General features: G+C 43.5%; 4 protein-coding genes across 9 annotated transcripts; 2 read left to right on the top strand and 2 right to left on the bottom strand.

The window, feature by feature from the left end:
* Positions 1 to 562: 562 nt before the first annotated feature.
* Positions 563 to 1,857, bottom strand: cox6a2 (cytochrome c oxidase subunit 6A2). 2 transcript variants are annotated; one of them, XM_086133311.1, is made up of 4 exons: positions 1,702 to 1,857; positions 1,488 to 1,551; positions 826 to 968; positions 563 to 727 (listed from the first exon to the last, which is right to left on the bottom strand). In XM_086133311.1, the coding sequence occupies exons 2-4, from the start codon at positions 1,549 to 1,551 to the stop codon at positions 638 to 640; spliced, it is 297 nt and encodes a 98-aa protein (XP_085989437.1). In that variant the 5' UTR covers positions 1,702 to 1,857; the 3' UTR covers positions 563 to 637. The 2 variants fall into 2 exon arrangements, with proteins under 2 accessions (XP_085989437.1, XP_085989438.1); XM_086133312.1 differs by having other exon boundaries at positions 1,488 to 1,576; positions 1,702 to 1,817.
* LOC147193120 (uncharacterized) lies at positions 1,461 to 14,905 on the top strand. Of its 4 annotated transcripts, none has more exons than XM_086133309.1 (23): positions 1,461 to 1,580; positions 6,111 to 6,332; positions 7,121 to 7,168; positions 7,316 to 7,339; positions 7,804 to 7,863; positions 7,965 to 8,000; positions 8,321 to 8,392; positions 8,472 to 8,549; positions 8,679 to 8,702; positions 8,778 to 8,822; positions 10,607 to 10,666; positions 10,758 to 10,802; positions 10,900 to 10,947; positions 11,030 to 11,083; positions 11,168 to 11,203; positions 11,611 to 11,655; positions 11,754 to 11,795; positions 11,879 to 11,950; positions 12,025 to 12,099; positions 12,906 to 12,932; positions 13,111 to 13,152; positions 13,767 to 13,823; positions 14,706 to 14,905. In XM_086133309.1, the coding sequence occupies exons 2-23, from the start codon at positions 6,266 to 6,268 to the stop codon at positions 14,708 to 14,710; spliced, it is 1,062 nt and encodes a 353-aa protein (XP_085989435.1). In that variant the 5' UTR covers positions 1,461 to 1,580; positions 6,111 to 6,265; the 3' UTR covers positions 14,711 to 14,905. The 4 variants fall into 4 exon arrangements, with proteins under 4 accessions (XP_085989435.1, XP_085989434.1, XP_085989433.1 ...); XM_086133308.1 differs by having other exon boundaries at positions 7,313 to 7,339; XM_086133307.1 differs by having other exon boundaries at positions 7,245 to 7,339.
* A 217-nt stretch (positions 14,906 to 15,122) lies between these two features.
* LOC147193119 (perforin-1-like) lies at positions 15,123 to 18,011 on the bottom strand. The gene is made up of 5 exons (XM_086133306.1): positions 17,863 to 18,011; positions 16,776 to 17,334; positions 16,559 to 16,697; positions 16,280 to 16,491; positions 15,123 to 16,040 (listed from the first exon to the last, which is right to left on the bottom strand). Exons 2-5 carry the CDS (start codon positions 17,300 to 17,302, stop codon positions 15,149 to 15,151), a joined length of 1,770 nt encoding a protein of 589 aa, XP_085989432.1. The 5' UTR covers positions 17,303 to 17,334; positions 17,863 to 18,011; the 3' UTR covers positions 15,123 to 15,148.
* Positions 18,012 to 20,119: 2,108 nt separating this feature from the next.
* paqr4a (progestin and adipoQ receptor family member IVa) lies at positions 20,120 to 26,396 on the top strand. Of its 2 annotated transcripts, XR_015103261.1 has the most exons (4): positions 20,120 to 21,127; positions 21,981 to 22,199; positions 22,868 to 23,380; positions 25,783 to 26,396. XR_015103261.1 is itself a non-coding variant. In XM_086133651.1 (3 exons), exons 1-3 carry the CDS (start codon positions 20,854 to 20,856, stop codon positions 23,299 to 23,301), a joined length of 927 nt encoding a protein of 308 aa, XP_085989777.1. In that variant the 5' UTR covers positions 20,120 to 20,853; the 3' UTR covers positions 23,302 to 26,396. The 2 variants fall into 2 exon arrangements, 1 of the variants encoding a protein (XP_085989777.1); XM_086133651.1 differs by having other exon boundaries at positions 22,868 to 26,396.
* The last annotated feature ends 1,046 nt before the right edge of the window (positions 26,397 to 27,442 follow it).

Raw genomic sequence — 27,442 nt, 5'->3', positions numbered from 1 at the left:
TACATATAGCCTTTCTTAAATTGTTCAATATAATATTATTTTTGAGCCATTTTATAGTTGGTATGATATCTGTATAGTGTTAAAAACAAGTGGCTTGTTACTAAGTCAATGTATGAAACCGTTTTTAAAAATCTGACAACGAATGTGTTGGCTGTCTTTGTGCCAATGTGTTCATTTGTAAGTCTTCTGTACAACAAGCTACATTCTACAATCACTATGAATTGTCTAAAACAAAAGTAAAAGGCAGGTAGGTGTTAAGTCTTGCACTGTACATAAGTAAATGTTTAAAACAAATTATTAAAACCATGACAAATACTCACATTGCAACTAATACTGTATTGTTGTAAATGTTTTACAAATCAGCGCAAATTGTGGAAGTAGGAAATATTAAAAATCCATTCAATTGTAAATGCTCATTTTAAAAGCAATTAACCATATTTAAAATCATTAAATTGGGTTTAGTCAGCCCGCAACTGCTTGAAGCAGGGGTGTCTTTAAGTGCTCTCTCCAGATACTGCTGCCATGATTTGCTGAAAAAAACAATCATGAGATGAAACTTACATTTGTGCATAAGATTTCTTTATTTTTATTTATCTTTATTTCAGTGCAAGGCATCACTGTGCGGCTGGAAGGCCCCTCAATGGTGGGAGCTCTCGTAACCGTCTGGCAGAGGATTGGCGTGAGCATTGTGGAACAGCGAGTGGTTACCATCGCCCCATGGGAATTTCTGTTGGGCAACAGTGATAAGTGATGTCTGAGTATTGCGATAAATCTCAGAGCTATGTCGTACAAATAATGCCGAGGGAGTGTCAAGGGGCCACTCACCTTGGTGCGGATGCGGAGGTGTTCGTAGGGCACAAATTCCGGCTGCTCGTGCTCGTGCGCCTGCATTTTCATGTAGGCATTGGCCATGCACACGCTCACGCCGGGCAAGGCCAGCACAAAGGTCAGGATCTTCCAGGTCCTCGCTGCGGAAAGGTGGGGAGAATGAATTAAATTTTTTTCATGATGGATTCAGTGTGAATGACTGCTAAGGAACAAGAATGTGCGTGCTGACTGCTAGCTTTAAAGTTCATCTTCAGCTACAAGGTGACCTCTCATGTGCTGTACACTGAGAAATCCTACTTGTGTCAATCTCCATTTACTGTATATAAGGTTAATTATTGCTAATGCAGGTGAGTCGCAATGCAGATGTGCCACAAACATTTTTTTAACATTCTTAGCTGTCATAACAACAACAAAAAACGAATAACCACTGTTAATCGAAAAAACCCCCAATGGCACTTCATTTGCTTTGACAAAACGTATGATACTGAAGTTCCTGTGTTTATTATTCTCAATAGCTGCATCTTATTTGAGATGCATAAAATATAAATAAAGCCAAAGAATCCATTGACGCTCTGGTGAGGACATTGTTTTTAAATTCTGATTTGTAATCCGTCACAGGGCTTTGTTGTTTTTTTTTGTGAGTGCAAAGACGTTCTAACCTCCTCCGTCATGGCTCGAATGCGACGCGGCGGCAAGCACGCTCCGAGCGGCCGACAACGACATCTGCAGACAGACCGACCACAGTTTGCTGGGTAAGACACAGTCTTGTTTATGTCTGTGTTATGCAGACTCATAGGAACAATCGTTTCTTTCTCTTTTGAAACATGCATATCACTAAAGAGAGGTTTGTAATGAGTCTTATGCGGAACTTACTGTTGTTCAGGCAGTCGATATATTTTATAGTCTTTATTTTTCCTCGCAGCACGCCTGTTGCTGGCTTTACCTTTCGTCTTCTTCCTACTTGTTTTGTCCTTCAGTCTGTCCTGAACTGAACCCACTGTAGCAGGCTCCTCCCTACTCTCAAACTGTCACTGTGCCAGGGAACATCGAGTTTATATTAAACCAAGTGCAGAAGGCCCGCTGATATGTGAGCGAGAAGGAATGGAGGAGGCGTGACTCTGCCTCGGGACGCTTCATAAAAATATCTATGCGGTATCGATTTTTATTTATTTTTTTAATTCTCACATGACTGTAAATCCTTGATGAAACGTAAAGTCAGACATGTAGGTGAGGAAGTTAGTCAATGGAAAAATATTTAGTACCACTTGTGTCACTTAGGCTGGATTTACACTGCAGGGCCAAGTACCCAATTTGAAAATCTTTTTTAAAATCATTTCCATTTCAAGACCCCCATGCACACGAGCTTAAATTTCCTGGAAAAAAAAGACACAAATGCCAACTCAACTCAGCTGTATTCATAGAGCACTTTAAAACAACCACGACTGTATACAAAGTGCCATACACGGAGCAAAAAGCTTTTATACAACAACAAACAATCAAAGAATAAATGAACAACAAAGAGAGTAGAAGGACCCAAAAAGCCAAACTAAAGATCAAGTCTCATGCTGAATCAAAAGCCAAAGAATAAAGATGAGTTTTAAAATGGGGCAACGAAGGGAGGCTTGCCTCACAATCAGCGTGAGGTCATTCCAAAGGTAGGGACCAGCAATGGAAAAGGCTCGATTCCCCTCTGAGCCTCAGCTTCGTCCTCAGTACCTCTAATGGTCAGACCCGAGGTGGGGCGGAGGAGGATATAATCAGGGGTAGAAAAATCAATTCTAAAAACATTCGAAAGCTGCAGCGCGGCATTTGCGTAGGACATTACTATGTGTCTCCACTAGTCTACACACGTTCCTCTATTGTCAGTGGTATAAGATTCAAGCAGATTAATTATTTGTTTTCATCCATCTCTAGAGGTTTGCTGTTTTGGCCTTCTATCGCCCTCTGCTCTCAACCAAAATAGATGTGCAAATGCACAAGGTATCGCAACAGGTGAACGTTGAAGGTTTTTGCCTGTGGGTTACCGTGGCATACTTAGATCAGTTCATCCAAGATTTAAAAAGGCACACCCATCCCTTTTACATTATTTTCCATAAAGCCATAAAGTAGCCTTATAACTATGGACAAGACCACACATTCCACTTCAAACTGCTTCGTGTGTGACATTTTTCTGTCCAAGTAAATTATAAAGACAGATGACCGGAGTTTCCTGCCTGTATTTCAGTGTTTAATCTTGTTTTGTTTTGTTTTTTTCACATCGTCAGTGCTGCTTTTGTTGCCTGCACCTGGCCAATCTCAAACCCGCTTGAGTCAGCCACAAGTGCTGTCATGCAAATCGTCAGTCTGACCGCCTCCTGAATGTTATTGTGGGAAGCAACGTCGTCGCCATCTCGGCACTGGCCAACCTTTCCATGGGGTGCAGGTGTTCTGCAGAAGTCGCTCGCTCGTATTTTTTTTCCCCTCCTTTTCTGAATGTAAACATTTGAGAAATACGGATTTTCATCTACCCCATTACAAACTCCCTGATCAACTGGTTCAGTTAAAACCACCAGGTTCTATTCATTCATTTTCCAATCCGCTTCATCCTCACAAAGGGTGCGGGGGGTGCTGGAGCCCATCCCAGCTGTCTTCGGGCAGTAGGCGGGGGACACCCTGAACCGGTTGCCAGCCAATCGCAGGGCACAAAGAGACGAACAACCATTTGCACTCACACTCACACCTAGGGACAATTTCAAGTGTTCAATCAGCCTGCCATGCATGTGTTTGGAATGTGGGAGGAAACCAGAGTACTCGGAGAAAACTCCACGCAGGGAGGCCGGAGCAGGATTGAACCCACGACCTCTGCACTGTAAAGTCGACGCGCTAACCACTGGACCACCGGGCCGCACCGGGTTCTATTTGCTCTTGCTCTGAACCACTGTCGCGTCTTGATGGAGTTCCAACGGCGAGTCTACGCTTCAATAAGCGCAACGCTAATATTGATCTCGCGCAGCAGGCGGTCAACGCTGACTAACACGAGCATAAAACGGCCTGTAAAGATTTTACTGAGGTGAAGAAAATATTCGAGTTTTCATTTGCTTCAGTGTTGGACCCAACTGGTTTGCTTCTGAAATAGAATTTGAACTCTGCAAATATTACAAAATAAAGACACTTAACAGTATTTGGATGACACCACGAGTTCTAAGATGACAAGGCGTTACTCCCTTGTCATTTTTGTCATTGGCTAATGGCTTTAAGTGCGCATCAGGACAGTTGTCCCGTGTGTGTCCACATTTTGCCTTGTATCCCTAATAGGAAAGACCACCGTGAAACTAGCATCCAGGTGAGTGTCCAGATGCCTGCTTACAATCTCCTCCGTGGCTAAATGAGCCAACACAGTCCACCTTTGTCCCGCCGAGCCTCTCGGCAGCCGTCGCCTCACACTGCAGGAAGAAGCCAGCCGGTCCTTCGGGATGGCGGCGTGGCTTTTATTGCCGAGCAAACGTGCACAGACAGACAAATGTTTAGAGGGTGAACCGACGGCCCGGTGAGTCAGACGGGGGTGATGTTTTGGTCTTGTGTTACTACCTCCAAGGAAGACGATGCGGTGGTCCAAAGTCAGCTGGACGACAAAAAAAAAAAAAAAAAAACACTAGAGTGCACGCTTTCGAGGCAGAACCTATCTGTTCAGACAACGTAAATGTGACCTAAAGAAGTCCTAAATGCCATCACGGGCCTATGCTTCTTGTTCGTAGTCTCAGCATTTGATCACAAGAACCTCTTGTTGCCATGGAAACTCCTTTAAGATATCATTTTTTTTAATAGATTGGCTTGGCATGGACGCTCCCATCTTGTCGACTGATGTGAGCCCACAACTGAAAGCTTAGAAACTCACTTTTTCTGCACTTTTTGAAACTTGTGCGACAATGCTGCTTTTGCTGATGTCGCTATTGGTGAACGTGAGGTCTGTTTTTGGTGATATCGTTTGGTGTGTTGGGTATTTAACCAAACCGCATAATGGGATTTCTTAATGCTAACACACATTGCAAAAGGATAAAGGTGAGCCCGGAAAACTAGCATCAATGACTAATAGTTGTAGTCCTTTAAGTGACAAACAATGAAACAATCACTTCCGTCATTGCCCCTCCGTCTTTATTCATATAATAATCGTCCTCAGTCCCCATCCGTCCCTGTCCTTTTAAAGCACTTCCGTCTCAAAACTGCGATCGATGGTCACCCAAATTTATGTTGACATCTTTACTTAAGGCTCACATTAATCTCTGAAAATATTAGAATGATGACCCATGTATTCGGGATTTTAGGGTGTTTTCCTCATCATAGAGGCGCTCACCACAAAGCTGATGTCACTTCACGAGAGAAACGCGTCGTCCATAAAATACAAAACACGTGACATGCCTCGCAACATTACACAATGATAAATTTTGAAAAATGTGCAGGACTCTCCTCTGCAAACATTGACAAGCAACTCAACGTTAGTATTTCACAATAACAAAAATATGTTACTATATATTTTTAAAATAATAAAATAAATATAAGAATAATAACTTTCAGAAATCCTAGCCATCAGCATGACGGGCGGGTATCCAGAGACATCCAACCCAGCCAGCTTTCTTAACCAGCTGGATTGATCGTTAGTGAAATGGGTGTCTGTAGGCACTTTATGTTCTCTGACTTGACACTAGGTGGCGGTGTTGCTATAAAAATATTCTTGAGATGAAATAGCCTGTTAAGAAAATACACTGTTTGGCTACATTCTGGCTTTGTTATTTTTGCCTTACGACACCACATACTTAAACCGGTAAGGGACGGACAAAAATCTACTTCCGTCCTTTTAAAAAAAATAAAACTTCACGTCCTCTGTCCAAAGAATGGGCGTCCGTTCGGGACGGAACGCCCATCTCTGGAAACAATACGCACACACATAGAATAATATCAATATCCTACAAGTGCACTGAATTGTCCATGTACTAGTATGCCCTTTATCCTCACTACTGAGGCAATTCAACGCTAATAAAGCAACTTCTACAGCTACATGTTACTACTGGGCAAAACTGTGCCAGTTGATGACACGTTACAAGTGCTACCAATGACATCATAAAATGTTCCTAGTTAACATCTAATGTGCCACTCGTAGTCGTAGTAGCTTGCAAATAACAGCTAGCGTACAGTTTTGCCTTACATGTCGTTCTACTAGTGCGCAAAAAGTACAATATACTGTACTTTCTGTGTGACTGCAAATGCTTTATAGTGGAAGCCAAAGCCACAGACACTCTGTATTTCAGCGTAAGCGAATCCGTCGTCAACGTGGCCTGACTGTGCCAGCACCGAGGGCAGGTACCGCTCAGTGGGAGGAGTAGGAGTGTGGATATAAAAGACCTCGGAGGGATGCCACATTCACTCATTCGATTCATCCATCTTTTGGGTGCTCTCCTCCATCATGTGGTGTCCATCTCTTCTTCACGCCTCGCTGCTCCTCTGCCTCGCCAGGCAAACCCTGCAAGGTGGTAAGTAAAAAAAACCCCACTATGAACTAAAAACTAATTAAATGTCACAGAAACTGTCGAAAATGTTTTATCCATCCATTTTCCTCATGAGGGTCGCGGCTGTGCTGGAGCCGATCCCAGCTGTCTTTGGGCAGTAGACGGGGTACACCCTGAACTGGTTGCCAGCCAATCACAGGAAAAATATTTATTCTTTGTATACTTGATATTTTTTCATAAATGTACGACGGCCATTGAAGGACAACACAGTTAATGTATACCTGGTTGTTATTAAAAGTTTTTTTTTTTGTTTTTTGTTTTTTAATCTCTGATTCTTTCCTAGCTCAATAAAGTTGAACAATAGTTGCAAAATACCTACTTCTATGCTTCAAAGGTGCTTTATAAACATAAGCTATAGTTAAGTATTAATATTGAATAAAATGGTTGCCACGGCAGCAAGCCCCGCCTGTTCTATTTCATCAGTACACAGTGGGATGATTTATCTTCAGGAGCTGTCATGAATCGGCGCCTTCAGTGGCTGCCTCTCACCCACGTGTTAAAAATCGCTCCACTGTACTGCGCTTTGAATCGTTAATATCGCTTTGATCAAAGGATTGACGGGCACGGGTGAGAGGAAATATGGCGAGTGCATGTGAGAAGAAGCGGCAGTCTCTACACAGTTACCTCTTTTATTGAATTTTTTTTTAATAGTCATTTTCAGTGAATGCCTCTTTCAATGTGACTATTCAGTACATAGGATGTCAAGTCCAAAGTATTGAATGTGGTTGTTATTTATTGTTTTTGTTTTTCAGGGGTGAAACCTCAGAGCATGTCTTGGAGGAGGATCATGCCAGCCAGAGGTATAGTCAATTTCCTCAGAGGGGAGAAGGCTTCTTTTGGGCTAACATTAATTTGAATTCTCTTGAATGGATGAAGCAATAGTTGGGGACTAACTGACCAAACCCAATATGTGAAAAGTGTTGAAAACGCTTTCGTCTGCTCAGCAGGTGTCGGCATCGGAACCAAAGGCGGTGAGTGCATTTTTTTTTTTTTTTGTACATATTCATCTGTAGGGCGGCACGGTGGTCCAGTGGTTTGCGCGTCGACTTCAAAGGGCAGAAGTACCGGGTTCAATTCCAGCTCCGGCCTCCCTGTGTGGAGTTTGCATGTTCTCCCCGGGCCTGCGTGGGTTTTCTCCGGGTACTCCGGTTTCCTCCCACATTCCAAAAACATGCATGGCAGGCTGATTGAACACTCCAAATTGTCCCTCGATGTGAGTGTGAGCGCGGATGGTTGTTCGTCTCTGTGTGCCTTGCGATTGGCTGGCAACCGGTTCAGGGTGTCGCCCGCCTATTGCCCGAAGACAGCTGGGATAGGCTCCAGCACCCCTCGCGACCATCGTGAGGAAAAGCAGATTGGAAAATGAATGAATATTCATGTGTACACCCTGAAAATTGTGAGAGATGTATGTCATCTTTGGATATTTTGTCCTTAGTGAACGGTGCCCACGGAGCAGTGGGAAGCAGATATGTCAACAAACCATTGAAGGCTGGAGGTCTGTTTCGTTTTCTTTGTGACTTGATAAATGTGCTTTATCTGAGTGTTGAAATTGCAAAAAGAGTCATAATCATGTTTAAATGCTTTTCCTCTGTTCAGTTGGCCACTACGCCGTTCCCAGTCCACTTGGTGTCAGTAAGTGATCGTTATCATCAGCAAAACAAGAAAGTTCTCCAAATATGAAATCATTTCTCAGTCTAATAAGATCGCCAAATATTCCTCAAAGGAGCTCCCGTTTTAACGAAATGTCTACAAACAACATTTAAACATGAACTGGAGTCGGTGTTCTCTTTTTTCAGGGAAATGAATGACATTGACTAGCTATGAAAATGTTTTCTCTTTAGAACAGTGGTTCACAAACTTTTTACACCAAGTACTACATCATAACATATTTGTTATATATGATAGTAAGTTAAAAAATAGAAAGTCCATCAAACAAATTCTTGTTTTCCTAGTGGGCTACCAACCTCTTGGACAAGGGTTTGTACCTGGACGATTTCCCGCCTATGGAAACCCTGGACTCTATGGTATTAAGGCATATCATTATCAACCTCTCTTGGTTACTGCGTGAGATGACTGCAAATATTTTTTCTTTTTTTTTTGCAGGTGGCAATCTTGGCACGGGCTTGCCACTGGGGCACGCACCTGCAAATGGCCACGGCTTGGGCCACGGAGGCAAACACGGTAAGAAGAGCTTCGTTGGAGGTCTTGCAGCGCTTTCCCCAGCGGCATCTTTGGGGAAATTATGTTTCATCATTTGACGTTGCGTGTAAAAAGTGTTTTGTTTTTTGTGGGGGGGGGGGGATTTTACAGTTTATGGCGTCAACCCTGTTACAGGTAAGCTGTTCAGTTCATTTTTGTCACGTTTTTGTCCAAATGTCATAATTGTTCGTCTCTCTATATTATTTCCAGGATTTGCCCCTTACGCCGGCATGGGCTACCCCGCCGTCCGACCAGGTACTAGAACCACTTGATCTGAACTCTGGGACTTTATGAAAGATATCTGGAGGTTGGGTGCAGAGCAATGCTTTTACTGTGGAAAAGGGATTGATCCATTCACTCATTTATTCACTGATTATGTCATTTCTCTGCGCAAAAATCGATGAAAATTATTGGTTCTGAGCTCATTTAGCACAGCGACGTGGAACGTTTACGGAGTTACCCCTTTTCTATGCAGTTTATTTCACATCAGGGGTCACTTTGGGTTTACAACGACCCAACATCTCTCTGGCAACGTGGATGCCGGTGGTTGCAAGGTGCATGTGATGACAGGCATTGCTCTGACGGCGTGGGATGAACACGTTTTGCATGATGGTATGTGCCCCACCCCGTCAGGTGTTTCTGCGGCGGAATTGGGACGATTGGAGGAAGCTGCCCGTAGCCAGGCCGCTCAGGAGCCGAAGAGCGCAAAGACCCGAGCGCTTGGAGGACCAGAAGAATCTGGAAGGTCCGCCATGGGGACAGGAAGTCGCAAGACTTTGGGATCTGAAGTGATGTCAACTGGAAGTGGACTCAAAATCCTTGACCCAAAACCAAAGATGTCAAGTCTTGGACCCACCACAGGGGATTCAAGTCTTGGTCAGGCTGTAGGAGGTGCTCCTGAGCCTTCAGTCCTCAGTCATGGAGCAAGACAACCACAGTCTGTGGGTAAAGACAAGCTCCAAAAATTGGCTTCTGCGGCTTCTCCAGCACAGAACGCCAGAAACCAAGGTTCTGCTCGTCCACAACGCCGGAAAAACAAAAACTGTGGCTCCCCATATTCGCCAAACAATCACCGTGAGCTATCCAGGTCTGGGATGACACCGAGATTAGCGCCTAATCTTGCTCCTCAAGCTCCAACACCAGATCAACATCGACTTCTATCATCCCAAGACGCTCGCTTACAAACTCCCACATCTAGAATCGTTTTATCTCCCGAACAGAAGAATCCAGATGTTCCAAATCAACAAATCAGTGGCACTTTAGGCAAGCAAGTGTCGAATCCTCAAGTGCAGGAAAGGCAGAGAAATATACCTTTGTCTCCGGAAACAGGTTTCAGTCTTGCTCAGGCGAGAGTGCAAGAAGGTAAAAAAAAAACTTTCAATAATTTGGAGTTTCAGCAGATCACTGAAAAGGATTGATCTCCTCAGGCCCTCAAGGAAGGACTCAATTGTCCTCGTTTTCATCCTCCTGCTGTCAAAGAGCTTCCAAATTCAAGCCAAATGGGCTATATTTAGTTTTGGGAAACATCAGACTTATTTCACAAGTGTTTCTGTCAAATTACTGAACATTCCGAGTTGCAGGGGCGGGGCTAAAATGTGCCCCTTCTGTAACTGCCGATTGATGTCACAAGATGGTGGCAAAGCACAGGCAACGGCAAGCCACGAGGTGGTGCCAAGGTGATACTGTTTCACTTGTATGTTGTACGCAAGTTAGTACCCTGGCAGAGTTTCTAAAGCGTGTACCAGACTTTAAACAGGCGCATTTTTAATAGGACTCAAATTAAACTACGGGGTTCATGAGAATATCGCAATCATTCCATAACATACTGTATAACGTTGAACAATGAATATTCCATCTGCATCATGAGGTTGAACTTGTATCATCTACTTTTGGTTTTATTTAGTTCATGGGAATGCTTACCTTAAAAATGCCTACCAGCTTCCATTTAGTTTCGGCGCTTCATGTATTATTTCCATCCATGCTACTGATTTGTCGATATTTTGTTGCGTGGTCTTGTGTTGAACCTATTCTTTCCACAGGTAATGGTGGTGCAGGGAACTATCTTGGAGGAAACGTGGCCCCAGGGTCTTACGGACCAGGTATTGTTGGCGTATTAACATTCAAAGTCACATTCCTTCGAAAGCATCCGTGTGTGAATAAAGATGACGAATGTTGATGCACGGGTCACAGCTTTAGGACAGGGAGGATACCTGGGAGCAGCTGGGAAACTTGGAGGTACACTAACCCAATGAGCGATCATCACATCGTCCTAAATGTGCCTGTTTTGTATTTCCCTTTGCTAATTCGTACGCTTTTATGTCAAACACGTCAGCTCCAGCTGCTCTTGGCCAGGGAGGATACACAAAAGGTGTATCAACAGGTGAGGATTTGTTTGGATGCAAACTCCTGTGATGTATTTTTCTGTACAAACCCAAAGTAGTGAGATTGTGTTGAATGGATAGGTTATGCTAACGGTGCAGGACCATACGGGGGTGCACTGGCAGGCAACGGCCTAGGTAAGAAAACATCAAACCAAAGATGGACATACAAATGTATACATATGACTTTGTATTACTTTTACTTGCCACATCTTTTGGCAGGTTATGGAAATGGTTACGCCAACCCGTACGGAGCTGGTGAGTACAAAAAAACTTGATGGATTGAATTGAAATAAAGGAAATCGATTTATAAAAGCTCTGATGCATGATTATGATTACACGAGTAATGAAGGTGCAGTATGTGCTTCTGTCCACTGGGTGTAGCTGTTGCAAACATTTCCACTTGATTTTTTTTAAAGTAAGGTACTGTAAAGCGTCTTGTAATATTTGTTACATGAATTGAAGTTTTTTTTCCCTAACATGAATGTAGTATAAACTGTTTCCCGCTTCCATTGGAAGGTATTCTCGCATCTCCAAAAGCATTACTTTTAAGGAAACAAAAAACGTTTGTTGCGCCAGGTCAACACAAAAGGCACACAAAAAAGTAATAAATGGCCAAAAGTGTGACTTTTTTTTTTCTCTTCCCCCTCCCCTCAATGTTGCAGCTCTGGGTACTGGAAGCTATGCTGGCCAGCCTCAGGTGCCATACGGTAAGACATTAAGCAGTTCAATAATATCTGCCCTGCAATACACTAAGTATCTAAGTGTATAAAGTAACTTAAGTTGAGGACCTTATCTGTTTTTCCAGGAGGACTAGGTGCAGGATTGGATCCAGCTGCTGGCAAGTATGGTGAGAATACTCGACTTGTTATGATCATACAAATGCATCTACTCATGAAAATACGACCACGAGAGTTTGTTTTCATCCTCTAGGAGGCGCACCACCAGTAGCAGCATCTCAGGACCCTTATGGGGGCACTCCGCTTGCTCCTGCCCGACTTGAAGGTCACTTGTTTTTACGTTTGAACGAACTCGTTACTTTGCCGAAACTATAACCATGAACATGTCTGCTCCTTTAGCTGATGGCGGCTCCCTATACCCCTCCCAGCCCATCGGCCTCAGCGGCGACGGCAGCAAAAGCGCCAGCAAACACGGTGTGAATGAGCGATGGCGTGGTGGGAAAAACATGCACTTTAATGCACCTGACACACTTTCATTCAACTTGATGCCAGGAATCGACACTCCCTCTCAGTGATTCTCAAACTTTTTACAAATATCATCTCAAAAATACAGTACCTGGCTCTCCAAATATCACCATCATATATAAAAAGATGATTGTAAGCATTATTCACAGTTTGAACACAGTGTTTAAAACAACTGAGCTCAATAAAAACTACACCCTAATTAGATTTCTGAAAATGTACTTTAAAGTTAAATAAAACTGACCTGAACTGTGCAACATTAAAAATGCTTTAAGTTGATATCACTGCACAGTTTGAACATTTTACTCAGTGATTCACTATTGTGCCGCTAGAGGGAGCCCGCTCAACACTAGTGGCTAAAGTGACAATTTTGCAGTTCTCTGCACTTAATATTTTCGTTTTTCAACTCGAGGCATAACAAGCACATCCTGCGGCTGCTGTCCCCCACTCTTCATGCAACAAAAGCTGTTTTCGAATCGACACACTCCGCTTTAGAGTGCGGCAGAGCGAATTGTGCTTAATTTAATTCTGGTCCTAGGGATGCTTCCTCTCATTTTTCATTGATATTTTTCTTTATTTTATTGTTGTACATATCCTTGTATGCTTTCACCATGACACAAAATATATTACGACGATTATTGCATGACATTGGGCCATCACTCAAAACAGGCCGATTTTGCAGAGGGACGAAAAAAGGTCTAAACTGCATTTTGATCAAAGCACATTTTTGACCAGAATTATGTTTTGTGTGCTTTCAGGTTCCGCATATGGAGCTCCACAAGCAGGTGACTTTTCTCACTCTACTCTCGTCCCACCACATCATGTCGTTGTTCTGTGTTTTAAATTCTCTTTACGCTGCACTTGAAATGAAGTATATGGACTCATGCAAAGAATTAAAAATGATGTATGTTTTCATTTGTTGTAACATCAAGGTCACTAAGTGGTTTGTGTGTGTTTGCTAAGGCTACCTTGCACAGCCACTTGGCCCAAGTCAAGATGCGTTGGGTAAGCGGGACGCTAGTCCAACTTCCTCCTTCACACGCAACTTCCTGGCATTGTAGAAAAATGCCACCATAAGTTTTTCTCTTTGGGCTAATGTGTTAAAACTTTGAGGAGAGCAGCATAGAGCCAAATGAAGATATTTTGGTTTTCTTGTACTCAAGGGAAGGAAAAGGAAATTCGATTTTTGGTCAAATTTGTTTCGATCAAAAAATATTTGTTTCTACATTCAGCTCATTCAAAGTAAAGTAAGACTGACAGACTTAAAATCACAATGCAGTCCAACGACTTGTTTGCCTGTGATATTATCATGAGTGATTACATGATTAAAAACACACATCTATCAAGATACAAAGCGATAATCTGTAACTGAAATGGGAAAATTCACAATAGAATTGTCATTATCAACCAATAGCTTGTAACAATGTGACTAAAATGTACCATATCGATGTATATTGTTCCTGTTTTTTTACACATTATTTGGGGGTTTTGTTTTTTCTTGTGAAGTGTTTTTTTCTCTCTCTCTCTCTCTCCCTCCACACACACACACACACACACACACGCACATTAATTAATTAATTAAAAAACACGTTTCATACCTTTTGCATTGTGAATCGCAGGGGCAAAAGCGTCCAAGTACGGCGTGGGAACCGGACCTCTTGGAGTTGGATACAGAGGTAAGAATGAGCATTGTGTGAAAATAAGACAGTCGAACCCAAATACAGGGATGGGCAACTTTGATGGTGGAGGGGCCCCACAATTTATTATCAGTGCTGCTTTCTAACCAGATGTGTGACAAAAATGCCGTTTTAAACATGGACATAATATGTACTGCGTCTGGAGTAGCAAAACTACAAGTATAATTGACTGCCACTGAACTGAATGTTTTTTTTTTTTTAAACCCAAAGATTTCATGGGGTGGTACATCTCTGTACAAGAGTGATCGTCTCCCAACCCAGAGATTGTGGGTTCAATCCCCTGCCCCTGTGACCATGTCAAAATGTCCTTGCACAAGTCACCAAACCCCCAGTTACCCCTTATGCTGCATCATCATTACATGAATAAGGAGTCAGTGTGAAGCGTTTTGGGCGCCTCATGGGTGGAAAAGCGTGATGCAAGTGAAAGCCCCTTTACCAATTAAAAAAACAACAACAACAATGAACCTCCAATCTGTGTTTTTCATGAGAAGAGATGGGCTCCACCCCCACCACCCTTCACCCAAAAAAATATATACAGTGTATATATATATCTGCAACCAGGTAAATCAGTGGGTGTCCAACCATGAGTATGGAGGATCCACTGTAGTAGAGGAAATATGTTTAGAATTTTCCCCACCCAAAATTTGAAAGGATCCCTCCCCCCCACTCTCAATTTTAGTTTTCATTGATCAAGAGGCCACTCAGAGTGTGGCTGTGGGCCACATGTGGACCATGGCCTGCCAGTTGCCCATCCCTGCCCTCACACTAAAACCCTAATTAAGTTTAGTCTCCAGGTTTTGTTTGTCTCCTTAAAAGTAGTCTTCATAGTATAATTATCCTTTTTATCTCTGTCTTTGTCAGGTTGATTGAAATGGCCTGCCGGTTTACAGGTGGATTTTGTTTCTGATTCACTGATTTTTTTTTTTTTTTTATAAGTCTGTGTGTGTTATATTTTCGTAATCTTTATACGTAACAGACGTTTAAGCATTCACTCACTGGTCAAAGTGAAAGTGACGCTTTGAGTGGATGATGTACTTTAAAATAAATATGGACAAAACACACATTGCCTTTGTATTGATTCCATTTTCCCATGTGAATATAAGGCCTAGAGACTTCATATTTCACACCACGTTTGCTTGCATGCATCGCTCATTGACGCCTCATTTGTTCACAGGAAATGTAACCACTTCCTGTCTTGTTGATGCAAGAAATGAAGTGTCAAGATGTCTATTCCAGTGAGCTGAAATCAGTAAAATAACCAGTGACACGAACAACAAGTTGGCAAAAATCTGCTTTAATTGCTGTCAAACTCTTGTTGGTTTTTCTAATTTGCTTGTTAAAAGCACATCATTGAGACTCCGGTTTGTCTTTGTGCTCCAACCGTTCACAAAAACGCCCATCTTCTGCAGGGTAGCTTGTGGAACAGGATGAGCATGGCGGGACACGTACAAGCTCATCAAACTTTGACTCATAGGTGAAGGCTTGTAGGTGGTGCACGACCTGCCGCCCAGACTGGGTGCACATTTCACATCCCACTTGTAGAAAAACCTTCCGTGGTTCATGGCGCACACATCCGTCTTCACGCCTTCCGTCAATACTTGCTTGCATTTTCCCAGAAGATCGTCATCCCAGTTATTGTCCTGATCCCAAACCTCAAATGTGACTTTCGGTTCCACTGACAAGTCCTGAGTGCCCAGGTCCACGACGGTGCCCCAACGGGGGTTGTTGTTGTTGTAAATGACGGGCGAACGCTGCTCTCGTTTGTTGAAAATCACCTTGACGTAGCCATCGGTGGCTGTGTCATGATCGCCCCAAAGACCCGAGGCCCGTTGGATGGTGATGATGACGCGGGCCATGCCCTTACGGGTTGGACAGCAGTCCGCGTTTACGGCATGTTCGTTGTGGCACTGGCAGACGCAGGGGTCCTGGGAATCGCTGTTGATGCCGGCCCGACAGCTCCCGCTGCAGTTCCTCATCAGAGTGCGCTCCAGGATGTAGTGGCTTATGGCCAAGCGCAGGTTCTTTCGAACAGGACTGTTAGTCGGCACCAGCTCGTGCAGGGACTCCAGGGAATACGATATAATGTCGGGATAGTGAGGCAACGTGTTGAGCCATTCCTTGTAGGAGGATGGATCTTTTTTGGCAGAGAACAGGAGGTCCATTTCTGTTGTGCGACCTCCCTTTACATCTGTCAACCTGTTGGGGAAGACTGGTGTATGAGATGAGCCAGTTTATTCTTGCCTGATAGGTGCAAATGTATGCAAAGTTTGTGTTTTGTTTAGGCAAATCACGAAAGGTTATCTGGGGATACTTAGTGATTGCAAGCTTTGGAAAGTGACTGAACAGACAAAACCTGCAAGAACCTCCGATGAGTTTGTTTTGAGAAGTAAACCAAGAGCTCGGGTGAGGGGTTTGTTTGCCTGGGGGCACATTACCTGTCATTAAAGAGGCTGGAGAACTCTGCCTTTCTCTCTGTCTTGTCGATGTCGCTCTTGCAGTGTTTGGACTGAGTTTCTACAGTCGCTCCAATGGTGAGGGATGCCTCGGCCTCCAGGCACATATTCACCTCGTCCGCGTTGAGGCCCTGCAGGCTTGCCTGGCACTGCTTGATGCTGGTCACGGACTGGACAGACCCTCCCAGTTTCACCTTGATTCAAAAGAATGGGTTTTTATTTCTATTGGTTTTTGTCGGCCATGTTCTACGCATTTGCTACCTTTCTGATGTAATGGGTGCCAAAGTCGCCGATCAGTCTGTAATAATGTTGCTTGTTTTGAGGGCTGTAGGTCTTTGGGAGCTCCTCTAATGCCTTTCGAAATTCACTCTGCAGTTGAGCCTTGTTGGACACTCGGTAGCTATACACACCACAATGCAAAGAAAGAATCGTCGCTTTGGGAAAAACATCTGAATACAGAAAGTATCAACCTTTTTACCTGTAGTACTCGCAGGAGATTGTTTGGCTGGCGAAGTTGTACTTGTCACTCTTTGATTTCTCCATTGCATACTGGGCCATTTTTGATTTGGTGCCAGCCAGCATGACCTTTGCCGCGTAATTCTTAACATTCAATTCCAGACCGTATTTCCAGTTGTTTTCCACTGTAGAGGAGACGGAGTCGACGAAAGCCTCACTTGACCGATGAATGGTGCTGGCCACTTTGAAGTTGCAAGAATGCACTGCCCTCCAGTCCAACACGGACAGGGGAATCTTTTGCTTCACGTTCTCCAGGAAGATATTGCTGCACAGGGTGCATGTTTTGTCTTTGCGTTTCCACCGATTCATGTCGAGAACAAACGCTCTTTTGCGCTTCATCTCTGTGATATCGAAGCCTTCCCCGGCCAGATTGGTACCTGGAGCCATGTCTGCCTGGAGACACTCCTTGAGGGTGCCTGTTGTGCAGTACTGATACGTGCCTCGGGGGAGGGACAGTGCAAGGAATGTACAAATCTTCAATAGAATCATCTTGAGGTTGCCTCGGAAGCACACTGTTTGATCTGAAAAACAGACAAACGAGGGAATTTGTCCGGGATTTTTCCAGACGGACACAATGTCTGTCTTCATGATGCACGTAGCATTCCTGGAGTTCTTTGTAAAACCGGCTTGTTGAGTCGTCTTGCTTTCATGACGTTGGATTATCCTGCGCCATTTCAAACATTGAGCTTCGCGACGGTTATGTCTATGGATTTAAAAGAGGAGACTTGAGCTCTGACTTGGCTTACCAAAGTAATGACATGACTCGACTTGCTGGAAATTTAGTGGAGACTTGCAGTAATCTGGGACTCCATTTAAACTCATCATGTGACCTCTGATGATAATGAGCAAAGTTGTTTCAACTTGACTGGGAGGCAGAAATTATGGGAGTGTTTTTTTTTGTTTGTTTTGTTTTTTAGTTAGGACAGATTCATTGGTCAGTTTGCCTGACATAATGACACGAAACTATGTGGCACACACACACACACACACACAAACAAAAACAAAATGCCTTACAAGATGAACTATCAATAGCGTACTTGCAGACTCACCGATGTTGTTCTTTTCTGTGCCGCTAAAAGTTCTCACTTTGTACAAGACGGATGGATGAATGTGTCAAACTGTGCCTCAGCGTGAGACCTCATTGTTTTAAGACAAAATTTTGTGGTGAGGGGGCGGGTGATAGTGGTCTTTTAACCAGAAGGTGGTCGGCAGGAGGTTGGTGTTCCTGTCAACACAGTAACCGAGACCATGCACCCTCTTTCCTCTGAAGTTGTTCTCTTCATCAGGTTCTTGAAGGTGACAAACCAGCAAGTTTCCAGTTTCTTAAACGGGCAATTTGGGCTTTCACCATTGCCTTCTCTTTTGGGGCGTCCCGCTGGGGTCTATGATTGGTCCCCATCACCCTCAATGTCATCCCTAAGGCTACTGTCCTGTGGGATTGTGCGCAAGTACATAGACACATTAAAGGTGTCCGCCATGTTTCTATCCTTGGTCCCTATTTCTCCCAACTTAATGCTCACCTTTGGCGACGTAGTACATATACCCATTCAAAGTGTCCCCCAGGGTTCTGTCCTGTGTCCCCCTGAGGTCAGTCCTTGACCCCATTACAATCCCGCATCATCCTAAGAGTTGATGTGCTCTGTTATCGTGACATTTGTTAAAGGTGTTCCCCATGGCTCTGTCCTTAACCCTCAGGTGGGTGTACCCCCTGGGTCTTTCTTTGGTCACCATTTGCTCCAATGGCATCCTCATGGTCAATATTATATATATTAATCCATATATTCATTCCATCGATGAATCGAATAATCAGACAAATGATTTGGGGATAAAAGTTTATTGCAAAATAATTTCTCGCAATTAACTGTTTGTTAACCAATTCTTGGTGTTTTATTTGTTGTTGTTTTATTATTTAGCAAAACCAAATCAACAACATTTAAGCAATATCACATAAGAGAGAGTGACGTACTCACCCATTTTGGAAACTGAGAGCTACTTTTTGGGTACTGATAACTGTGAAGGGCTATTAGTTCGACATCCAGTTCTTAGGCTAGTTCAGGTTCAACTACGTGTCAATTACAGGTTACTCATACTGCGCCTGCAAATAATATTATTTTCATCATAAACATATTTTTTCTATAAATTGTTTACAATTGATTTACTGGTTTCATCTGTAGCGTGTCAGAAAATGGAAAAGAAATGTTAATCATTATTTTCCAAAGTAAAAGCCGATCATTTTGAAATGTCTTGTTTTGGGAACTACAAAAGATTGTGTCATGAAGTACGACACAAATAAGATAATTTTTACTTTTGAGCAGCTCAAATCAGGATTTGGACAATTTTAAGTGAAACAATGCTAACGATGACCAGAATCATGGTCGATTGTCTCGTTTCTTTCTCAAGGTGAGGGTCGCTGTTTCAATCTTGTTTCGTTTTTAATGTGTTATTTTTCCAACCACAGACTTTGGGCCCAACTGTGGGTAACACAGATGACACCCCTCCGTTCTGACACAAACAAACCTCTCAGGTCACTTATGTGTCATGAGGAGTCAGTCGAATTCGGTGAGAGGTAGAGAGATTCATCCACAACCGCAGCGCTGCTTCGCCATTAGACGATTACACTGCGTCACCCACCCGTGTCCCACAAGGGCTCTCTCACTTTCCCGTGACAAGCATCAATATTTACCTGAAGCTTACAATTCTAGATAATTTTGTGCCATGTTAAATATAATGCAATCTATAGGATTATAGTTTTCCTTATTGATTCATTCCTACAATCAAATTACGATTGCACTGCAAGAAACTTTTAAATGTGAGGCATTTACTTGATGGATGCCTTGTAACGATTCGGTTATGATTTTGGAATGGGCTCTGCTTTCACACCAAGGTTATTTTAAGGCTGACTTCATCGTTCGTTTCCATGCTTGAAATGTATTTTGTTGTTTCTGCGTGCATTTGTTGATTTATTATTTTTTTTGTCAGTTCAGACCACCATGGCAGCACATGTTAGACTTCCAGCTGTGACAAAAGGGCAAAAATGACTCTTTTCAGTGAGGCTGTCAATTAGAAGGCGAGCGGCATTGTCAAGGCGGTTGCAGTAACACACGACAGACCGGAATTTGTGAAACAATCCCTTCGCTGTAAAGTTCATGTTGCTTCCCCCCCCCCCCTGTCTTTGACGTAATCCTTGTTAAATATAGTTTTGTTGTTTTCCTAATTTACACCCTTTTTAACTGTTGACTTTCTGAACGTTTTGAAGTCGATGAATTATGATTATTTTGCCGAAACGTCGACGGTCTCGGTTATTTTTAATGAGAAGTCGGAAGTAAGTCGTTTTATCTTGGTGGCGCTTGACGTTTTTCATACTGAGCCTTTGCGGTGGATCCGAGGCCGCCTCGCGGGGGACACCGCAGCCTCCAATCCAGCTCCAAAAGAAAAGACAAGAAACGCAGAGAAAAGAAAAGCTCCCATTAACTCCCGCGACGCTAATGATGGACATGTTCCTTGTGGAGAACTGGAGAGGCAGGGTCCCACTACCCCGCGGTGTCAGGACGGCGGTAGCCCGGCGTCGCTAGCTCCAATCTCAGCTCCGAGATTCGCTCGTGTTTTCCGGTCAGACTTTCGGAGGAGCACCGGGACAGAGGCAGCTCAGCGCCACCGTACCTCCGGAATGCTAACGCCGTGAGCGTGGTTGCGGATCACCGCGGAGCTGCATGGACGCGCGCCCGCGCCGGTCGCCGGCAGCATCCGTGCCCGTGATGCGGCCGTCTCCCCGGCCGGGATGCTAACAACGAGGAAGTGTCTCTGACATGAAGACGAGGCGGCTGTTGCCTTGTGTGTTCTGGGTGTGACGCTGACTTTGTCCCCATGACTCACCCGTGCGGACGTGGTCGTTTACGCGGCCGGCCGTGCTGCGCCCCAGCCCGGCGCATGACACTCAGCCAGGTACCGGCGAGCCCGGCTGGGGGCCAGCTTCCCCGACTGCGGTAGTAGCGAGACTCGGACAGACAAAGGGGAGCAGAAGCCAGCGATCGCTCGTGGAAATGGTGTCCCACAAGGTTCTCGTAGCCGTCCTCTTGCTCAACGTGTACATCGGCGTGCAGTCATTCCTGTGCTTGTTCGGCGGCGTGCTGCTGTCGGTGGTGTTCGTTTTGGCCTTCCTGAACGGACCGCGACTGCTGGACTGGGCCAGCTCGCCACCGCACCTGCAGTTCAACAAGTATGTTTTGACGGGTTACCGGCCCGTCTCTTCGGTGCAGGAGTGCATCCGGAGTCTCTTCTACCTGCACAACGAGCTGGGAAACATCTACACTCACGGTGAGCACGCATTGGTGGAACTTTTCTCTCCTACTTTATAATATTACAGTATACAGTATTTCTTCCTACTCCCTTGAACATAATAACTGTGTTGAATGAAGACTGATTTCTTTCTTTTTTACTATTTTATTTACCTTGTTTTCTGTCAAATTATTACTGTATATGTTTGATGTTCAATAAACAAAACAAACCAAACCAATACACGTTCAAAGTTATGGTTGAAAAGTTGTAGAACGTTGCCGGTATTGTCCAAGTAAATAGCGATGAGAAGATAACATGTCGAGTTTGGAAATATTCCAAACTGGAAACTTTCAATGGGAATTAACCGGGGATGATCAATTAATCAAATTGAAATGAACTTCGCAATGTAGTAGAATGCAAGTTTCAAATTCACAAGCTGCACTGCATAAAAGAAAACTGCTTCCTTATAGTCAAGGATTCGGTTTTATTTTTTTATCAATATATGTTTATTTGTGTTGGGGCTTGATGAGTTCAGTTCAATGCTTAGGAAGTATAGTTTGCATCTGTTTATTCAAACAAAGTGATAAAGCCACATATCTTTTTGCATTATTGTTGTCATCTGATTTATGCTTTACCAATTTATGGTTATGCGACACTTGTGTGGGAGAGCTTTGTGAAGTATTCACAGCGATAACTTAAAGCACCTCATGTCAGTGTTTTGTAAAGTAACTATCCTGAAAATTCATGGTTCATAATCGCATATCAAATCGGAAGCCCTACTTTGCAGAATCGAGCATTTGTTGATGCCGAGTGCCAGTGCAGCACTCGGAATAGACTTCCACTGTCTTTGCGCCAGCATAACCGGTTTGTTTGAATGCTCCTCACCCACCAGGCATCCCTCTGGTGTTTTTCCTGGTGTTGCTGCCGCTCAACATCCCCTGGTCCCAGATCAGTGTGACATGGCTGGGCGTGGTGCACTTCCTTGCCTGCCTGTCGCCGCAGCTGGGCTCTGTGCTCTACCACCTCTTCATGAACCACGAGGGTGGCGAGCCAGTCTACCACACCCTCCTCAAACTGGACGTGTGCGGCATTTGCATGATCAACACACTGGGTAGGCACCGGCTTTTTCCCTTCGCACGCATTCCAAACCACGCCAAAACTTCTGATCACAATAATAGTCATTGTCATAGACTCACTAGTCAAAAAGTAAATAAACACAACGTCCTTGATATCATAAGTAAATCTATTCAATAAAAATACAATTCAATAAAAAGTATTAAATGATAAATCCCACGAAACAAAGTCCAACAAATGAGAAGATGAAACATTCATTCATTAATTTTGAAACAATTAAAGAGGAGAATAAACAAATAATATTTCTGAAGCTTATTTTATTTTTCCCAAAATAATTTTAGAACTAAATGTACATTAAAAAAAGTACAGTAAGCTTTCGCTTGATTCGTACAGGCTATCGGGTCACTCACTGTTGGAGGCGCTGATGGTGGATCTGAGGTTTTTAAATTGGAGGAAAACATGGTGATGGGTAGCGCTTTAATGTTCATCTTGTTTGTTTTTTTATCAGACAATAGTCTTTTTTTTTTCAGCGAAAAAAAAAAAAAAAAGAAACGGAAAACTTTCCAACAAAAACATCTCACTCTTAAAGGTCTTCCGTGTACTGCCGACCGTAAAAATCCCTTCACCAAATTGCTTGGAAGTCTAAACGAGTCCCGTGCACTAAATGTCCGTCGAGTACGTTTAAACACCCGGTTGCTATTTCAGGGGCGCTGCCGATCCTGTACAGCACCCTGCTGTGCTACCCGTTGATTCGCACGGCGGCGCTGTCCATCTACATCCTGCTGTCCAGCTACGGCATCTACTGCGCGGTGACGGCGCGTAGCAGCGTGCGGCGCCTGCGCTCCTTCGCCTGGCAGGCGCTCTTCCGCTTCTCCTTCTTCGTGCTGCGCTGGGCGGGCGTGGGCGGCGGCAGCCCCACCTCACTGCGCCATTTCCTCACCATGGACGCGCTGGCCGTGTTGGGCGGCGTCATCAACATCGCCCGCATCCCCGAGCGCTTCCGCCCGGGCCTCTTTGACTACTGGTGCAACAGCCACCAGATCATGCACGTGCTGGTGGTGGGCTCCATCCTCTACTTGCACTGGGGTGTCCTGGACGACCTGCTGTGGATCAACAGCTACAACTGTCCCTCCGACTGAGGCCCCCCCACCCAAAATCCGGAATGTTTGCCCTGTCCCCAGTGGACGGCCGAGTATGAGGAGATGCTGCAAAGCAGAGGTGGGGGAGCGACTCAGACTTAAGGCGCCAATTTTAGGACTCGACACTTGTTTGGTGACAACTTAGGAAAGACTCGACGTGTCCGAGACGTTGAGCTAAAGTGAACTCCCATTGGTCACGATATAGAGGCAACACATGTAAAGCATTTTGACATAGTTTTATTTTTTCCATGCGTGCTAAACACATTTTTAGTCTGTTTTGTGATCGAGGCCAAAGAAAAAAAGTATTAATTTGGTGGTATCCTAGTGTCAGGGAACTATGTTGAAATGAGTTGAGGTGTTTCATTTGCAGAAAAATTGAGATTTGGCACCACCCTGCGGCATTTTAGAGTCAATGGACTATGTTAAAGTGAGTTAAGGAGTTTCTTTTACAGGAAATATATTCCTTTGTCGCCATCTCGTGGCATCAAGGTGTCAAGGAACTAGGTTGAAATGAGCTGAGGAGTTTTAGAGGAAATTAGTGCTTTGATACCATCCAGTGGATTTTTTTTGTGTCAAGGAACTATGTTGAAATCTGTTAAGGAGTTTCATTTTGCAGAAAAATAGTACTCCTTCGTCATCTCATGGCATCTTGGTGTTAAGGAACAATGTCGAAGTGAGTTGAGAGCTTCATTCAGATAAAAGTTGTTTTGCCAACACCTTTTGGCAGCTTAGTGCCAAGCAAGTATATTCAAGTGAGTTGAGGAGCTTCATGTAGACAGTACTTTGCCACAGTCTTGTAGCCTCATGACATGACGGACCTACAGTACGATGAAATTGGTTTCGGCGTTTCATTCAGGGAAAAAAAAAACTGCTATGCGCCCGGCTTGTGGAATCCGAGAATCAAGGTTCTTCGTTCTAGTGAGTTGAGACTTTAATTCAGATAAAAATCATGCTTTGCCGCAATCTTGTGGCATTAATGTTGAGGAGCAATGTTGAAGTGAGTTTCGGAGTTTCACCTGGACAAAAATAGTGTTTTGCTGCCATCCTGTGGCATGTTGGTGTCAGGGAACTTTGTTGAAGTGAGTTAGGAAGTCTCATCTCGGCAAAAATAGTCTTTTGCCACCATCTTTTGTCTTCTTGATTTCAAGGAACTATTTTGAAGTGAGGTGAGGAATTTATTTTAGAGGGAAAATAGTGCTTTCCTGCCATCCTGTGGCTTCCAGAGGCAATTACAGTACACAACCAAGTGTATTTAATGTGTGATGAAATGCAAGCTTTTTGAACCTGACTCATGACTTAATTCAACCAAGCGACGACCTGACTCAACTTGCCTCAAATTTGGTGGAGACTCAATTTAACTAGATTTTTTTTATTTATTATTATTATTATTTATTTTATTTTTTTTGCCACAGTAGCTTGGAACTTGCTTAAAAGATGAAGCATAACACTGGAGACTTACGACTCGTATGCACAACAGTGTGCGTGACTTCCTCCCAACTCTGCTGTAACGTCACGCGGTCGGCAAGGTCAACGAGGACGTTTTGTTTTTATTGGATGAGACGGCCGTGTTGCTGCCTATGTGCCCATATCGGCGACGTCATCACCACGCCCACTTTGATTTAAACGTTAAGAGAAACATGTTGATTGTATCTAACACAGCACACGTCACTTTGTTGCGTTTCGAACAGTACATCTCAAAATGGGACAAAAATGCTACTTTTCTGTAGGTGGCGCCGCCACAGCGGAACCGCTGAAGTCGAATTCGGGCTCTGGCTTTATGTGTTCGGAGGTGTTGGCGACGTAAAGCTACCCTGTTAAAACAGCAGAAATTGATGATGATTAGGTTTTTTTTTTTTTTTTTAACATACTAGAGTAAAAAATAAGTAACTGTTAAAACCCAAAAAACAATCGTAACTTTGCCCCACTCTGCTTGTTTTCTTTAATCAATTTTACAAGTGTAAAACTCATTAAGTGTCCGACGTTTTCAAAATGCGGCTCAGGTTGCTCCTTGAGGAATGACTGACACCAAAAAAGACAAGGAAAAAGGCAAAATAACAAAGGTCTGCCTGAAAAAGGTTCCGCTGTAGTGCGCTTTTGTCCAAAAAAAGATCCTCAGCCCTGCTTTAAAAAAAACAAACAAGCAAAAAACAGCATCGACCAGCATAATTTGGGTTTGTTTTTGTGCTGATCTTGCCTGTGAAGCCAGCAAGACCAGTCTGAAAACATCAAAACCTTGCTGACGTATGTAATTTTTGGGGGGAGGGAAGACACAAAATTTACGCATTTTTTTTTAATACTAATTTGTGCTTCTTTGTTTAGACGCATTCTTACACTGGATCCACTGCGTTTTTGTTTTGGGATGTACGAATGTACATACTTGCAAAAAAAAAATCACCTACTGTATTTGTATCATGACACGTCTCACTTTGTCAAATTAGCACGCAGACGCTAACATGCTAACATTTTGATTTTTTTTTTCAGTGCATGAGTCGCTAGCAAGTTAGCTCGAGGTTTGCCTGGCCTTCATTTCTTTGCTCTCAAAGGGCTCAGAGTTCATCGACTTAATGTAAGTAGATCATGTATGTAAATCATGTATACACACAAGCAGTATAAGTCACTTTTAGAGAGAAAATGGACGCTAGCGCAAAGTAAATCTATGCATAAGTCAACAACAGGGAACATGGTTACATGCTCTATGTTCATTCCCACCTCTCAGGGTGCCGAAACGGTAGCGGAAGACCATGCCGAGTCTTCTGTCTGGTGAAATAATTGACACCCGCGCCGTGTTTTCTGGCACATCATGGTGCAAGACGGGAAGTGGAAATTGCCTCCTGGCGGCACCGCAGGCCAACAGAGTTGTGCTTTTTAAAATATATGATCAGAATATATGACAGGTGTGCGATAGCCTGTTGGTTTCTCAAGGGAAATGCTCATTTATTATTATTATTATAGTATTGATGATTTGGTGGACTGCTGCTCCACCGAGGGGCTCCAGGTGGTGCCATTTTTTTGGGGTTCCGAGTGGAGCGCCATATCTATAAACTGTTTCCGCCCCAGTCTCGATTGTGCAATAAACTGAAGTCTATATTTGTAAACGTTTGCTCATGTCTTCTATTCGGAGAACCCTATTGATTTGACCAGTGTCAAAATTCAAGGTGGCAAAAAAACAAAATCCGGGATGCTTGAGTTTCACCTTCAGCTTGGCACTATTTTAAAGGCTTTAAAATCAAGAGTCCAGAAATAACAGTCTAAAGCAGGGGTGTCAAACTCGTTTCACATTGTGGGCAACATACGGCCTCGATAAATGTCAAGTGGGCCGGACCATTAAAATTACACCATACTCTGCTAAAAATAACCAAAATATCATGTATTTCATTTGTTTTGGTATAAAGAAGCATAAGAATATTGGGAAAATGTTGAAATTTAACGAACATATCTTTTACAAAACATTTGACAAAATGACTTGACTCTCTGTTTCAATTGGCTAAATCTGCTTATAGGTCCAAAATCCTCCCTGGTCTAGTTTTCCTCGTAAGGCTAATATTGGCAAAAGCTTGTCGCTTCTCGGGATTAACAAGTTCGGCCGTCTTCATTATGCATCTGTTCAACAAAGTCACCGTCAGAATACGGCTTTGATGCTAATGCTATCTCGCTAGCAATTAGGTAGCTGGCTTTTACTGCTGTGTTGGGTCTGTCTCAGTGACAGACTGAGACTGCTGTCGTCTTCTTCTCTGATCAAAACAGACTGCCCTTAGCGGATAATTCACGAATTGCACCTTATTAAAAATATTAATTCCGCGTCTTGTATGCATTTTTTCACTTTTAAATTACCCCGCGGGCCTCATCAAACCTCCTTGGGGGCCGGTTCTGGCCTGTGGGCCTTATGTTTGGTCTAAAATCTAGAATCTAAAGTCAACTGTCTCGAACCAAACGTGAACAATCAATATCATGAAAAGTCAACATTTAAGAGTTTGGAGTCCAAAGTCAAGAGGGAAGAGTCCAGAATCAAGACTGGTGTTAAGACTTTGAGTTAAGAGAGTCCCGAAATATGAATTAAAAGTCAAGAGTTTTGCCACGATCGTGAAGAGTCACGAATATAATTTTTAGAAATCCAGAATCAAGTCATCAATAAACTGTCCAA

This window comes from Hippocampus guttulatus, chromosome 16, assembly GCF_054856545.1.
Source record: "Hippocampus guttulatus isolate MCC_2025c chromosome 16, RoL_Hgut_1.0, whole genome shotgun sequence".
In the NCBI taxonomy this organism is placed as follows: Eukaryota; Metazoa; Chordata; class Actinopteri; order Syngnathiformes; family Syngnathidae; genus Hippocampus; species Hippocampus guttulatus.
This window is presented reverse-complemented; position numbering and strand designations above follow the sequence as displayed.